This window comes from Anopheles moucheti, chromosome 3 (assembly GCF_943734755.1).
Source record: "Anopheles moucheti chromosome 3, idAnoMoucSN_F20_07, whole genome shotgun sequence".
In the NCBI taxonomy this organism is placed as follows: Eukaryota; Metazoa; Arthropoda; class Insecta; order Diptera; family Culicidae; genus Anopheles; species Anopheles moucheti.
This window is the reverse complement of record NC_069141.1, coordinates 81,963,651-81,976,500: the sequence shown is the minus strand read 5'-3', so window position 1 is coordinate 81,976,500 and position 12,850 is coordinate 81,963,651. Positions and strand designations below refer to the sequence as shown.

Here is a 12,850-nt window from a genome sequence, read left to right as displayed (position 1 = left end):
GGGGGGTGAAGTTTTTCAAAAAAGTAAAAAACTTTCTGCATAAACCACTCACCAGTAGCTTAAAATTATGCGCTACTGTGTACACCAAACCAAATGCGGAAAACTTTGCAGAGACAACCCAATACGGCACCATTAGTCAATGGTTTGCTATCAAGAACAAACCAGCACAGACAGCATTACAAAACATTGCTCCAAATTTCTTTTTACGCCCCATTTTATGGGTAAAATTTTAAACAGGCCTTATTTTCTTACTGTGCTTTGTTGCGTTGAACAGCATTTTTATGGGTATGGCGAGAACATAAAAAGTCGTTTAAATATCTAATTTCTATTCCAATGCCATCTTGCCACTCGGAGAATCATGTCACCAAAACAATTTAATTTTACAAAGATCTTCTTGACAGTTTTGTTACGTGGACGTGATGACGTCCTTTATGGTCCCGGCTGGTTCCCTTCGCAGCGAGAACGCTGACCAGCGGGAACATTTATCCATCCACAGCATGGATTGTGGCTGTGACGGGTAGATTAACTTCCAACCACGAACTACGGATTAAGATTGTTATCGTTGGCTTACTGGGAACGACAACTGGTCAGGTTTTAGATAGCACATACTACGATACCAATACAAATGGGACCCGATAGAAACGGAGCATCTATTGCAAGCTTCCACCGTACAAGATAGAGCCAAGATTTGGGATCTCTGTGATGTGGAAATCCTTTTCAAATCACTTAAGACCTAATTACTGCGACAAATCCTAATACGCTTGGCCACACTACGTCCCAAAACCGCCCCCCAAAGAATCCTTCAAAGCGATACACCATCGATTGGAATCGCACTGTTTTGTAGAATCGCAAAACTTACCTTGTTGGGCATGATGTGCCAGGATCGCCTTTTGCCCTGCCGCTGACTCCCTGCGCTGTTGCTGCTACACAGTGACGTATTTTCGTAGATTTCGCTCGGTATCGGACTGTTCAGATTGGTGGTGGAATCGATCGTCGGACAGGGCGATGAGGCGGGTGAAAGTGTGAAGCAACCCGAGTCGTGTGATTGAATAATTTTTAATCTGTTGCCCGGACAGATACCCTGCGAAGGAAGAAGATATTTTGTATTAGTTTGTTGCAGCATATAAAACCGAACGGAGCGAAAGTTTTGTGAAGAAAGATAACAAAAAATGAACCAAAATGCAAACATCCACCTAAGCGACGATACCATTTAATCCGGTAGACTACACGGTGTGCAGTGCAAAACAAATAAGCTCGTTCCCCGTTCGAGTTGCAGTGGTGTGCCGTAGGACAATATTTGCACAGCGAAGAAGCAAAAAATGTGTTGCGGAACGAATAGAAAATCCATTTCAGTATAATCAGATAAACCTTCCAAAGCAAATCCTTCCTTCTGCTAGTGTCCGTCCCTACACCTTCGTCGATATTTGTTTTACTAAGCAATCGCAAAATAGTACAGCGGTAGAATCGAAATGCATTTTGGTTGTTGATTTCCAGCTGAGCGTGTGTGTGTGTGTGTGCGTGTTCGAAATGCGGCTAGCATAACTTTCAGGCGCACCACCATTTTCCCGATGGCTATTTTAGGAGTGCAAATAAGCGTGGAGTTTTAGGGATGTGCGCTTCTCTGAATCGTTCGTTTTCCATTTACGGCAGAATGGAAAACAGGACAAGGAAGCTGGGAAACAAAAACAATCAATCGTCATGTAATCCCGGGCCAGAGCTCAACTGCTGGCAGGGCGATTTAAATCGACATGGTCGCTAAACTCGAATCGATACGTAACGGAAGTGGATTGATGTTGAGCCACATGAACAGCAAACAAGATCGGGTGATACAAGGGAAAAAAAACAAAGGAACTAAACCAACAGCAAACCCGAGTCTGAAGGTTTGCATTTTCAAACAAAACCATACCAGAAAACCCCCATTGTCACTGGTCATCGATTTGTGGCGTAGAATGCGAACGGAACACAGCATTTTGGTCCATCAGAGCTATCCAAAGTTTCCACATGATATCGCATCGTACGAAAAGGGAAGTTAGATTGTTTTTGCCTTTCCGTGATGAGAGTTTTGTGGTGCAAAAAAGAAAAACTAAAACTGCGTGAAAAAGGGGAAACAAAATCTTGATAGCTTTTCCGATTTTCTCCGAAGAATTGGTTGCCGCTCCTTTTGACTGAGGTGAGGGAGTGGATGAATTCCGTCAGGATATCGTTCCATCCGGTTGGTGAAACAAAAAAAAAGAGGACAGTTCCGGAAAGCGAGAGTTGGTTAGCGTGATCTGTTCTCCGTCGGGAAAATGGAATCAAGCCGAGCCGGTACGTACTACGATGGGTGAGGGGTTATTGTTTTCCACTTTGAGTGGCATTGTTAGTTTTTTTTGCCCCGATTTTCCCTCCCTTAGCTCCAGCTCCAGCTGGTGAACCTATAGGTGTAATCAATGTCATTGAAGGCGACACGGAGCCTGATTGTCTTTTTTTTGTTCGGTGGTGCTAATGTTATTTTTTTGCTCTCTAAAGATCCATCAATTTCATCGAGATACTGAAATGTACTCAGTCAGAAAGGAAATACTTGAGACATCCCGGTTGAGACTTCAGGTGTACCTTCTTTAAGAACACAAGGAAAGCGTACTATTTTGTGCTAAAACATTCCACAGTAGAACTCTCAAGGAGGATTCCCATAAATTTCCTCTTTTTCTATTTTACTTATATACCAAAAATAGTAAATTACTTCCTACTACTAAGCACACAGCACTTCAAAAAACCTGTTTCATATGGAGTCGGCAAAAGAATATGTTTATATGAATACTTTTCCCAAAATAAAGCGGCACCATTTGGGTAAAATGTATGCATAAGCACAGCGCAAGTAACATTGAAGAAATAAATGACACTGCTTTTGAATTGATTCTTACACCCGCATACATTCCCTGGCCTGGCCCTTGTTGATGTGAAACGGTTACGGCGCGTACGCACGAAGGCAAACTTTGCGAATTGAGTTTACATGTTGCTTGCTTACGCTTTTTACACGGTAGCTTAGTGATAAAAGTTTTCACCAAAAAAGCGAAAAGTAAATATAAAGTAAAAAAAAGTGATTGAAACAGGCGAAGCAAGTAACAGAGTGTCAGCTTGTGATAACTTTGCAAAGTATAGGAAGGAAAATTGAATTCGGTTGTTTTTTGCAAAATGTTGTGGGAAAAATGATAGATTTTTTATCGTTTATCAGCAAACGTTTCATGGCTGTGTTTGAGCCCACAAAGGTTTTTGAATGAAGTTTAATTTGAAGTCAATCAAATTTCATTACAAAGCTAGACACAACAAAATCCCAAGCAAAACGTGTATAACAACAATTGCACAGCATTCAAAGTAAATCATTTTTATTTTATCTATTTAACAGATTCATTTAAATGCTGATTGACGTGAGCAATACACCCACGATTGAAAGATGAATAGCTTTGTGGGTATTATGTTTCATAACTTTCACCGACTCGCTAGACAAACACTCCGTTACATTTCTTCTACAATGAATTACAACCCTAACGAAAATCGACATAAAGCAGGAAGGAAGTTTAATTTTCGTTCCTTCAAACTCATGCTACATTTATTCGGCTTTATTACATGTTGCCATCCAACTCCCGTGAAGACGAACAATTGACTTACAATTTAGCCAAACCGCGTGGAAAGGCAGGAGATGGAGTGTTGGGAGTAGAATTATCTAGTGGAAAATAAACAACCCCAAAACTGACGGTTTGGCAAGGAAAAGATGCCGATGAAAGAAGCACGAGAAGAACACATATATGAATACAAATGTGTGGCGCTTTATAGCCGTGGCAAAGTAATCTCAAGGGAAAAAAGAAAGCAAGGAACATGTTCATCGTTCGCGTCGTACGCCTTGAAAGGATCCTTTTTCCTTCAAGCATTCGCGGTCGAACGTATTGGTTGAGCAGTATTTCCTTCCGGCAGGAATGTGTAGGTGTGTACATATGCAAACCACATCTAACAATCTTGCCAGATCGACAAGATCGTCTTACCATACCAAGAAAAAAAGTGGATGGGAAGAAATACACTAACTTCTTCTTGGTTGAAAACAAATTTGGTGGTACCTTTGGAATTTGTTAGCGCAACGAGAAAAAAGGTTCGACAGGGGATTCCAAGGGACTGATAACAGTGCGCCAAGATCTTTAACGAGATAGTCTCGCTGTGTGAGCTTTCGTCCCATCCTAGATTGAATCCTCACGCCACGGGAGTGTATGTTAGGTAAGAAATTGGCCTCCACTAACCGTAACAGGATGTAAGATTCACACATCATCTAATGTTTGCCTCTCTTCAACGGCTATAGTTTCTCTAAACCGCGCCCAAATGATGAATGGCGTACGCATGCATGTGCGAATTCCCAAGGATCTCTTGTCTTTCTGCCACACGAAGGTCCAAAAAACGAAAAGACCACAGCGAGATAACGAATTGGATATAAATCCAACGAAAACGAAGGAGGAATATGACACTGCCCGGAGTTTGCAAGGGCATCTCAGGTAGAACGCCCGGCAACGCAATAAAGGGGCCAACACAAACCGAAAAACAATCAACACAATTTGTTTGCTGACTGGCTGACTGTTTTGGGCACTGGTAGACCTTTCCCTTCTGAATTGCTAAGCATACGTCGATAGATTGTTCTAATCTTCCCTCTTTACTACCACAAGTTTGTTGCCTGTTTTGTGTTGCAAAGCAGACACAGCCAAAGATGCGGGTATTGGTTTGGATCAAATATTTGGAAGGAAAAAACTCCATAGGGGACTGTCGCGGGAAGAAGTCAATCTGCAAAAGCAATTGACTGCAAAGATGTACCCGTTTATACATTAAACTCCAATTCCGGAATGGTTTTGAGGACGCTAGTAGTGATGATGCTGGAAGGGATGGTAGACAAACATCCGTAACATGGTGCAGTTCATGAGATCGAGTAGATACACGAGTAGAACGATGACGGCGATTGATAGTCAATAGAATCACCATACAGATGGTACTCCATTAGGCGAGAGGATTCCGAAACGGCAGCTGTCTGGGCGAAGAATGTCTGCCGTGACGAATGTGGTGTGATGAATATGCTTCTACAGAACATAAAAAGATCGAACGGACGTGATGCTCTTGTGTAGCCAATAAGCATAAATGGTTTATATCAGGGGTAAGATATTATCCATGTTTGCGATGACGTTTTAAGGTATAATACTTTCAGTATGATACTAATAACTAATTAATTTTAATATAAATTGATGAAATGTCGTAGCAAGTTTCATAAAAAGAATAAATCACATAGAAAAGATGAAAAAGAACAAACATATTGAAGAAAAAAAGGGATAGTATAGAACGTAAAGTAAAATATATAAAAACATTGAAAGGAAACAAAAAATATGTAAATAAAAAGTACAATAAATATTGTATAATAACAGAACAAAACCCGATCGCGACGCAACAAAGTAAAAAACAAAACCATATTTGAAGTTGGCAAAAAGGCCAAGAACAATAGTAAAAGCTATTATCGTAAAATCGCACAGGGTGGCCGAACGCGCATAAGGGAACCATTCAACCACGGTGCACCAAATTGTACGTTTAATGGATTTATGAAGCACCCAAAATGTAAACCACTTTCGTATTATTGCATTTTAAGCGTTTGCTGTCGGGATTTTCCTTTCCTTTCCTTTTTTTCACCTGGTCTGTGTAAGCCTCGTTGCATTTCTCTTTGTGCAATTGTGGAAAAGTGGCCCTTTTTGGGGGTCTGGACCGCTGTTGCAGCGCAACAAATGCAGTTTTGAAATTGAAACGCTGCTTCCCTGACACCGTTGCTGAAAGGGAAAGAATCTCGATTTCCAAAACAAAAAAAAAAGAAAGGATCTTATTATTATTTTCGGCTTTGTTTTTGCCCTTTTTCCCAGCGATGGGTGTACGAAATTAAATTGGTGGGATTAATTCGTTTCACTAAGAGCATACGCATGTTTCCACTCGAATACATGGTTTGGTCCGCGGTCGAAGTCCTGCCCCGAAAAATGCACCGTTCATTATAGGAATGTTTTCGGTTGTGTTTAATGCAATGGATGGCTTTTTTCATGTTTTGTTTTGCTTTGTTGCGAGGTGGAACATGCTTTTGAATCGATTCTCCCTACCCGAGAGAGGGCACACACCGTATCGCGATGAAGCTTGATTAATTTTATTTGACATTCATTCGACACACTCACGCGACAAATGGAGCGGGAAGATATTGGAAGGGCAAGATTAATCCCTCAGGGAACAGCAAACAAAAAAATAGGCTAACGGCTACGAGCGGACATTATTTACCGTGTCGAAAAATACGTATGGAAAGGGTAAAACGAAACGAACATTTCAACGTAGTTGTCGCACTGTGGATTCGCTACACCAAAAACTTAAATGTGAAGTATTAAGCGTTAGGAAATATTGCACCCATAAAAATAATTGCAAAACACCAACAGTGCAGCATAAAATATTGTAATTTCTTAACTGAATTATTGCGCGTGTTGCAGCATTTACAGACACTATCTCTTCCAACCGTACAACTCGTAGTTGTGTCATTGCACAATGAAAGGATCCATTCCATTGCCTGGGGCAGAATAAATTATTCATGCTCACACACACACAGTCGCAAGAGAAACTTGCCCCAAAATGGCTTGAGTAATTATTGCACTCTTCTGTGCAACTCTGTCTTTTTTGTGTGTGGTCAATTTCGGAGAGTGCACTTCAACTCTGTGGCTGGCTGCAACTTGTTTCCGGCTTTGATAAAAGTGTAAAGTGGTAATTTACATCCTGTTAGGACATTTGAGCAGTTGAAAGCATCAGCAGAGTGTTCGTCTATTGGAGTAAATAGAAAGTATAGCCCAAAAACTTAGGCTCAAAGATAGGTCTGCCGAAGGGTGCATACTAAATTCACATTTCCATTCCGTTTCCATTTCCGTTCACATTTGAATGTTCATAAAGTTGCTTTATAAAGGATGGGATCTCTCAATACAGATGCATACCGAGTGTTGAATGCTTTTCAAAAGAAAGGACTTGAATGAGGCCTTAATGCAGTTTTACTTCATTTTCGATCCATTAATTTTCTTCACAGCCTCTTTTCACACAGACTTTCCTAGTGGGTATCGATTCTCATATTGAGGTTAATACCTTCCAAAGTTGGTCTTTTCTAACACTTTACGATTGAATAAACGGCGATGAATTCTTCTACCAAACAATGCCTGAAATATTTATTGATCTTCTTCCATCAAAAATGTTTTCTCCTCTACTTGCCTAGGAACGTTCCCTCGTCAGCTACCATAAAAACACAAGCAGGGTTTAAATTAAAAGAAGAGTCATGCATAAATCTTAATCAATCCATCAAACCAACACCACATTTTCCCTAATGTTGAATGTAAAACGGGGTTAATCCTTCACATAAAATGCAGCAGGTGTTTCGTCGTGTCGGAGCTACAAACTGCGGCTACCCGTTTAATCAAAAAGAGCCATTTAACTTCCCAAACAACGCCAGCAAACTAATAAATCGTAAGGCGAAACATTCATTTTCAACCCCAAGCCGTTTAGTTTTAGATTAGTGACAAGTAAACGACAACGTTGACGGGACGGGAGTTAGTTTGTCGCTTTCGCTTGGAGACATTTGGATGTGGCATAGTAAAAAAAACACACATCCACTCAAATTATCTGTTTTTCTTCCCGGAGACATAATTTTTAAAATGCGTATCTTAAGCTGAGTTATTACGGAAATCCCCTGCCCGCGGTTCCCATTCGAGTCTAGCTGCATCGGCGGGCCGATCAGATAAATCGAGCTAATTTATATGTCATTTTTACCCATCCTTATGGTTAGCGTGGTTGCCGACTAATGGCGGCAAAATATGGCCGCTAGGGGTATTTTTTGTGTCTGGCAGAAGCAATACCATAATGTACTTAGGCGATCCTTCTCGTTCTTATCGTACAAAAAGGACTTTCGCAGAAAGAAAAACGTCTTAGACTACTACCCCCCCATCACAGAACTTGACATTAAGCGCGATATCTTCGGCAATAAATTGAAAAAGACGAAGCGAGTTACCGGCATACCGAAAGGCGTACTTGTTGATACAGTATCCCGCGTGTTTTGTCAGGGCGAGCGAGCAATCGTCGCGGAACTTTGCGTCAAAATTGCCAATTAGCGTTGGAAGCAAAATTGCCGTAACGTAACTCGTCCCGGGGCGATCGTCGTTAAGATTGTGGGTCGCTGTGAAATATCATCGAAGCCTGTTGGGGCAGGTTAAAGAACAACTCTCCCGGGTGAAACTTTTCAACGCCGGAGGTCGCATGGGACGGGATCGATTGCCGGCAAGCGGCGAAAAAAAAGAAGGAATCGGGACAAGAAATCGGAGAACTTGAGTGAATCGTTGACAATTCATATAAATTGCGTCAACAACATAATCTCTCCATTGCTATCACGCGGCCTGAGACTTCGTTTCACCCACATGTAGCCAATCGAAGTGGTCCGATGTGATCAATCGATCAGAGTGTACTCAAATCGTGGCCGGTGGATCATTTCCTGCCTGGCCAAGCAAGTGGCGTTGAAGTGGTTTCAGTTCCAGTGAATATACTCAATAAAAATGTCATCGAGAGTGTCTTGGATTGGAGTGCTTTGTTGCACAAACAGGTTATCTGGAGATATTGGGAGCTTTAGAAGAGTGGTGTCAAGTCCCGAGCTATCGGGAGCGTAGCTTATCGCACTTGTTTCAAACAGTTGTTAAGTACTAGTGATAGATTGAAACGAGCTTTTAAGAGGTTAGTTATTGAGAAGATTTATGCGAGATCTAAATGTTGCCTAGTTGTGCCTTGGCGTCCGATTCAAACCATATTGCATCGGTCTACCGCTTTATGCATTAATTCAGCATCTTGGGATGTATCCCAACAAATTTACATATCGTTAATAGTGGCAAGCATCGTAAATTACGTGTCACACTCTCGTCGTAATGTCTACATTCTAAATACACAAACCTAACTCACGTCTGCAACGGCGCTGCAAAAAAGTTCCTTTCAACGGGAAAGCTACCTCCGCCATCGGCACCATAGACATGGCTTGTAAATGTCACTTACGCTGTCATATTAATGTCCAAAATCCTGTTCCGCATAAAGAGTTTCGCCTCACTGTGGCAGGCTGCCGTGCCCTGTCGCAACGTACACAAATCACTAAACAACTCGTTAAGTCATGCTACAAAATGGTTGCCCCTGCTGACAGGCTTGAATTGAGGGTTGCTTTTTATATTTGAATTATTGTGATGGAATTCAGGAAGAAATCAATGCGACGATATAACAACAACTCCTTCTGAAAATGCTATTTTGGTGTGGTTAATGTGGAAGAAGCGAGGCAGACACAAAGGCATGATCCGAACCTGGCAACGCAGAAAGATGTCTCGCATGACAAGCAAAACGTCCAACTGATAGGGATATTTAAAAAAAGAAGGTAGTGCTGTTGATACCGAAAATGTTTTTTTAGCATTTCCAGGTCAGCAAATATACTTTCCAAAAAAAAATGGATGGATGCTTGTCAATTGTCAGTAAGGTTAGGATGTCAATCTTGTTCCGACAATCCGTATTAGAAATTCGTAATATCAGCAATCTCACCTTATTTCGCCTAGCGATAACGATTTATCTTTCACTTGACTATTTTATCGTTTCCTTTTCTAAATATACTATTCTCAACACTACCTCAAGAAGTCGTTTCTTCGATGTTTGCATAATCAAAGATGAAGTGTGGCGGAAAATCAAATATAATCTAAGAGCGTATCAATAAAAGCAAACCGGTTCGCTGTCAAATTAATCAGCGCAGAGGGAAGTATCGAAAAACAGAAAACAAAAACATACTCGATCAAGTGTGAGCTTTTTAGCTCGAATCACGTCACTGACGTCGCGTTCGAAACAAGACGTCTAGAAGATGTTTTTATTTTCCATTTTTGATGAAGCGAAATTGGACGTAAAATTTGACGGTCTTTAGCCCGGCCTGAAGACGTGGCTGAAGTGCAAGAAAAATGGCAAGACGTACGCACATTGGTGGCCCAAAAAAAAAAAAGAGCAGAAGTGAAGAGCAGACGGACACATAAAGAAACCCGGAAAGCGAGATCATAATCCAAAAGTTGACGTTTAACGCTAACCGGTTCTTTTGACCGGCGAAAGACCGAGCAAAGTCGCGAGAGACACACGCTTCCTTTCCCAGGCAATGTGAAGCTTGCTTGTGGAAGGCGTTGAACATTCGCGCAGGTCTACGAAAGCTTTCCACAGTGGAAAATGTGACGGCGGGACGCGCTGTTTGATATGTTAATTATACGAGAGTCGTGATTTTTGCACGATCTCTCCACACCCAGCCCAAACCCTGTTGCCGTTGCATTGCTACCGTCGCGCATGTGTTATGTATCGGGGTGCAGTGCAAAGGTTCAGCAACACGTTCGGCAATGGCGACGTGCAACGACGGAACACCACGGAATGTACAGTACTGCGTGTAATAATAATGATGTGATGATAGGTGTGCACTCCGGTGGCAGAAATAATATTACGATCGTAAAGAAAGTCCACGCACGTACGCAGTAATAGAAAAGGGAATTATTCAAATTAATCGCGGTAGCATATGGATGTGAGCCGAAAGTTAACGTCTTTTAATGAATTTTGGAAGCCCCGAACTACAACAATTCGTAATAACAGTGAATGAGTAATCGAAAATGTAATAAATTAGCGAGGATTAAAATAATACCACATTCAGGACTAATAAATTGATAAAATATTCGATGCAGTGAGTTGTCTGTCCTACAGTGTGCATTATCTATAATTTCATTATCACCCAGTTCTATTTTTATACGCTCTATTGTATTCTCTGTTCGGTGGTTGCTTCTTTTCTTCCAGTAAAAAGTGTACTGATTGCAACATTATCTCACATGCACTTCGTCGTCGCTGGCGATCGTTTCTGTGTGGCGCCGATCTTGCGCCGGTTTTCAAAGTTGCTCTGCCAGCTTCTTGGAGCAAAGTCCATCAATCAAGCACAGTATCAGAGGCAATGGAACCGAGACACGTCCACTGGAGCCACCTGACAGACGTCGTGTTAATCACGGTTAGGAGGCAGAGAGAAAAGGACACAAAACAATTCCCCATCACTCGATACAAAATGAGGTTGAGGTTAAGAATAAGAGCATCAAGGGAAATAATCGTCGCCATTTCCTCTCCGCGTAACCCCGGAGAACAGCATCATCTTTATCAAACGGTTATTATTACCGACCGCTCGAAACGCTCCCGGGTGGAGCCGGTGGCAGTAACTGGCGTAACTGATTAAAAGTTGAGGTTAATCGCCTGTTCGCCGTTGCGGCTTCCCTCGGAATCCAGAAGGTTTCTACATACTAGACACCTTAATGCGCCTTTTCTTGCTACTGACAGTTTAGTATCGCACGGCAAAACCGACCACCGATTTTAATCAAATTTTATAACGCTGTCTCCGCCATTCGGCTACCGGCAGAGAAAAGGGGAATTAATTGAATTTCCCGTTTGATGGGCACAAATGAGGCGAGATTGTAGCTAAAGGATGGTGTCTGGTCGAAGGCTACTGGCTTCCTAGTTGGGCTTGCTTTAAGGGCTTCTGCTTTTGTAGATTTTTCCTTGAAGGATACCTCGACGGTTAGCACGAAGCAATAGGATGAGCGTCTGGACCACAAACCAAACACCAGGGATAGAGCATTTGGAGTTGATTGGATTCGTTTTACACTTTCACACTTTCACGCTGTCAGTTCTCGAGTCATGTCTGTGACCACAAGACAGGTATTAAAGCAAAAAGGGGGAAAGTCAGACACCAACAAGGAACACATGCTGTTTCCAAGGAAAAAAAGGTTAACTGATACGGGAACAATCCCAACTCCAGCAACCAAATATCCTGCTGTGCATCACGAATGCTTCTCTCCAGCGTTCTGCCTAACTCCCATTCTTATGTTTCAGCTCAACAATAATAATTTCAAGCGCCAACCGCACCAAAACCATGAACCGAGAAAAATATAATTAATGACAACGGCATTAAGCGAATTGGGATGGTAAGGATTTGGAAAAGGCGAAACCATCCAGGTTATTTGAAGACATCTTCAAGGATTTCATCCATTTTAAGTGAAGCAAAGTGTAATCAACTACAGCTAATTAAAAGAGCAAGATATGACTATGTAATTGTACGTAGCGTTTAAGGACATAAACTGTGTCTTGTAAACATTCTATCCGAACGTAACGCAGAACATAGTCATCAGGATCTCGAGAACAGCATAGTAATAACGTTTAATGTAAGAACATTAATTGCAGGTGGTAACGTTTATTACTATCAGTTATTTTTCACCAACTTAAGCCTGCCACAAAGGACTAACTTGAGGAAGCTTCTCAGAAGAAACTTCAAGGAAAAATGTACGCCAGTTCCAAATTTACCCACCAGAGGAATCCAAAATCTTCCTCTTTACTAATCAGACTACAGGCAATGATGTTGCAGAGTTTACTATCGAAACGCGGATGTGTACACTTTCTTGGAACTTCACATGAATCAGAATCCCACACGATTTTCTATCTTCAGGCCCCCACACTCACGTATCACGCTCATTGAAGTCATTGATCTGGGTTATGGAGTATCAATCCGTGTTCCCCGTGGGTTGATATTTATTGGTGATAAATTCAGTTGCTAAAGCTTCAACTCTGGAGGTGTAGCGTACTCATTTCATTCATACAATTTTGATACTCTTCTCAGATGATTTTTGTTTTTGCAGAGGAAGTTGCACCTGGATCACTAACAACACGAAAGGTGTCTGTCCATTTGACTTGTCGTGGGTGAAACATAACCACGAAAAAAACT

General features: G+C 41.6%; 1 protein-coding gene across 3 annotated transcripts in view; it reads right to left on the bottom strand.

Moving 5' to 3' along the window:
- LOC128302212 (breast cancer anti-estrogen resistance protein 1) overlaps nt 1–12,850 on the bottom strand; it is a 108,359-nt gene that overhangs the window by 31,879 nt on the left and 63,630 nt on the right. For all 3 annotated transcript variants that reach the window (XM_053038975.1, XM_053038976.1, XM_053038977.1), the window contains exon 3: nt 860–1,081. In XM_053038975.1, coding sequence (XP_052894935.1) covers nt 860–1,081 — 222 coding nt within the window. The remainder of the gene's footprint in view (nt 1–859; nt 1,082–12,850) is intronic.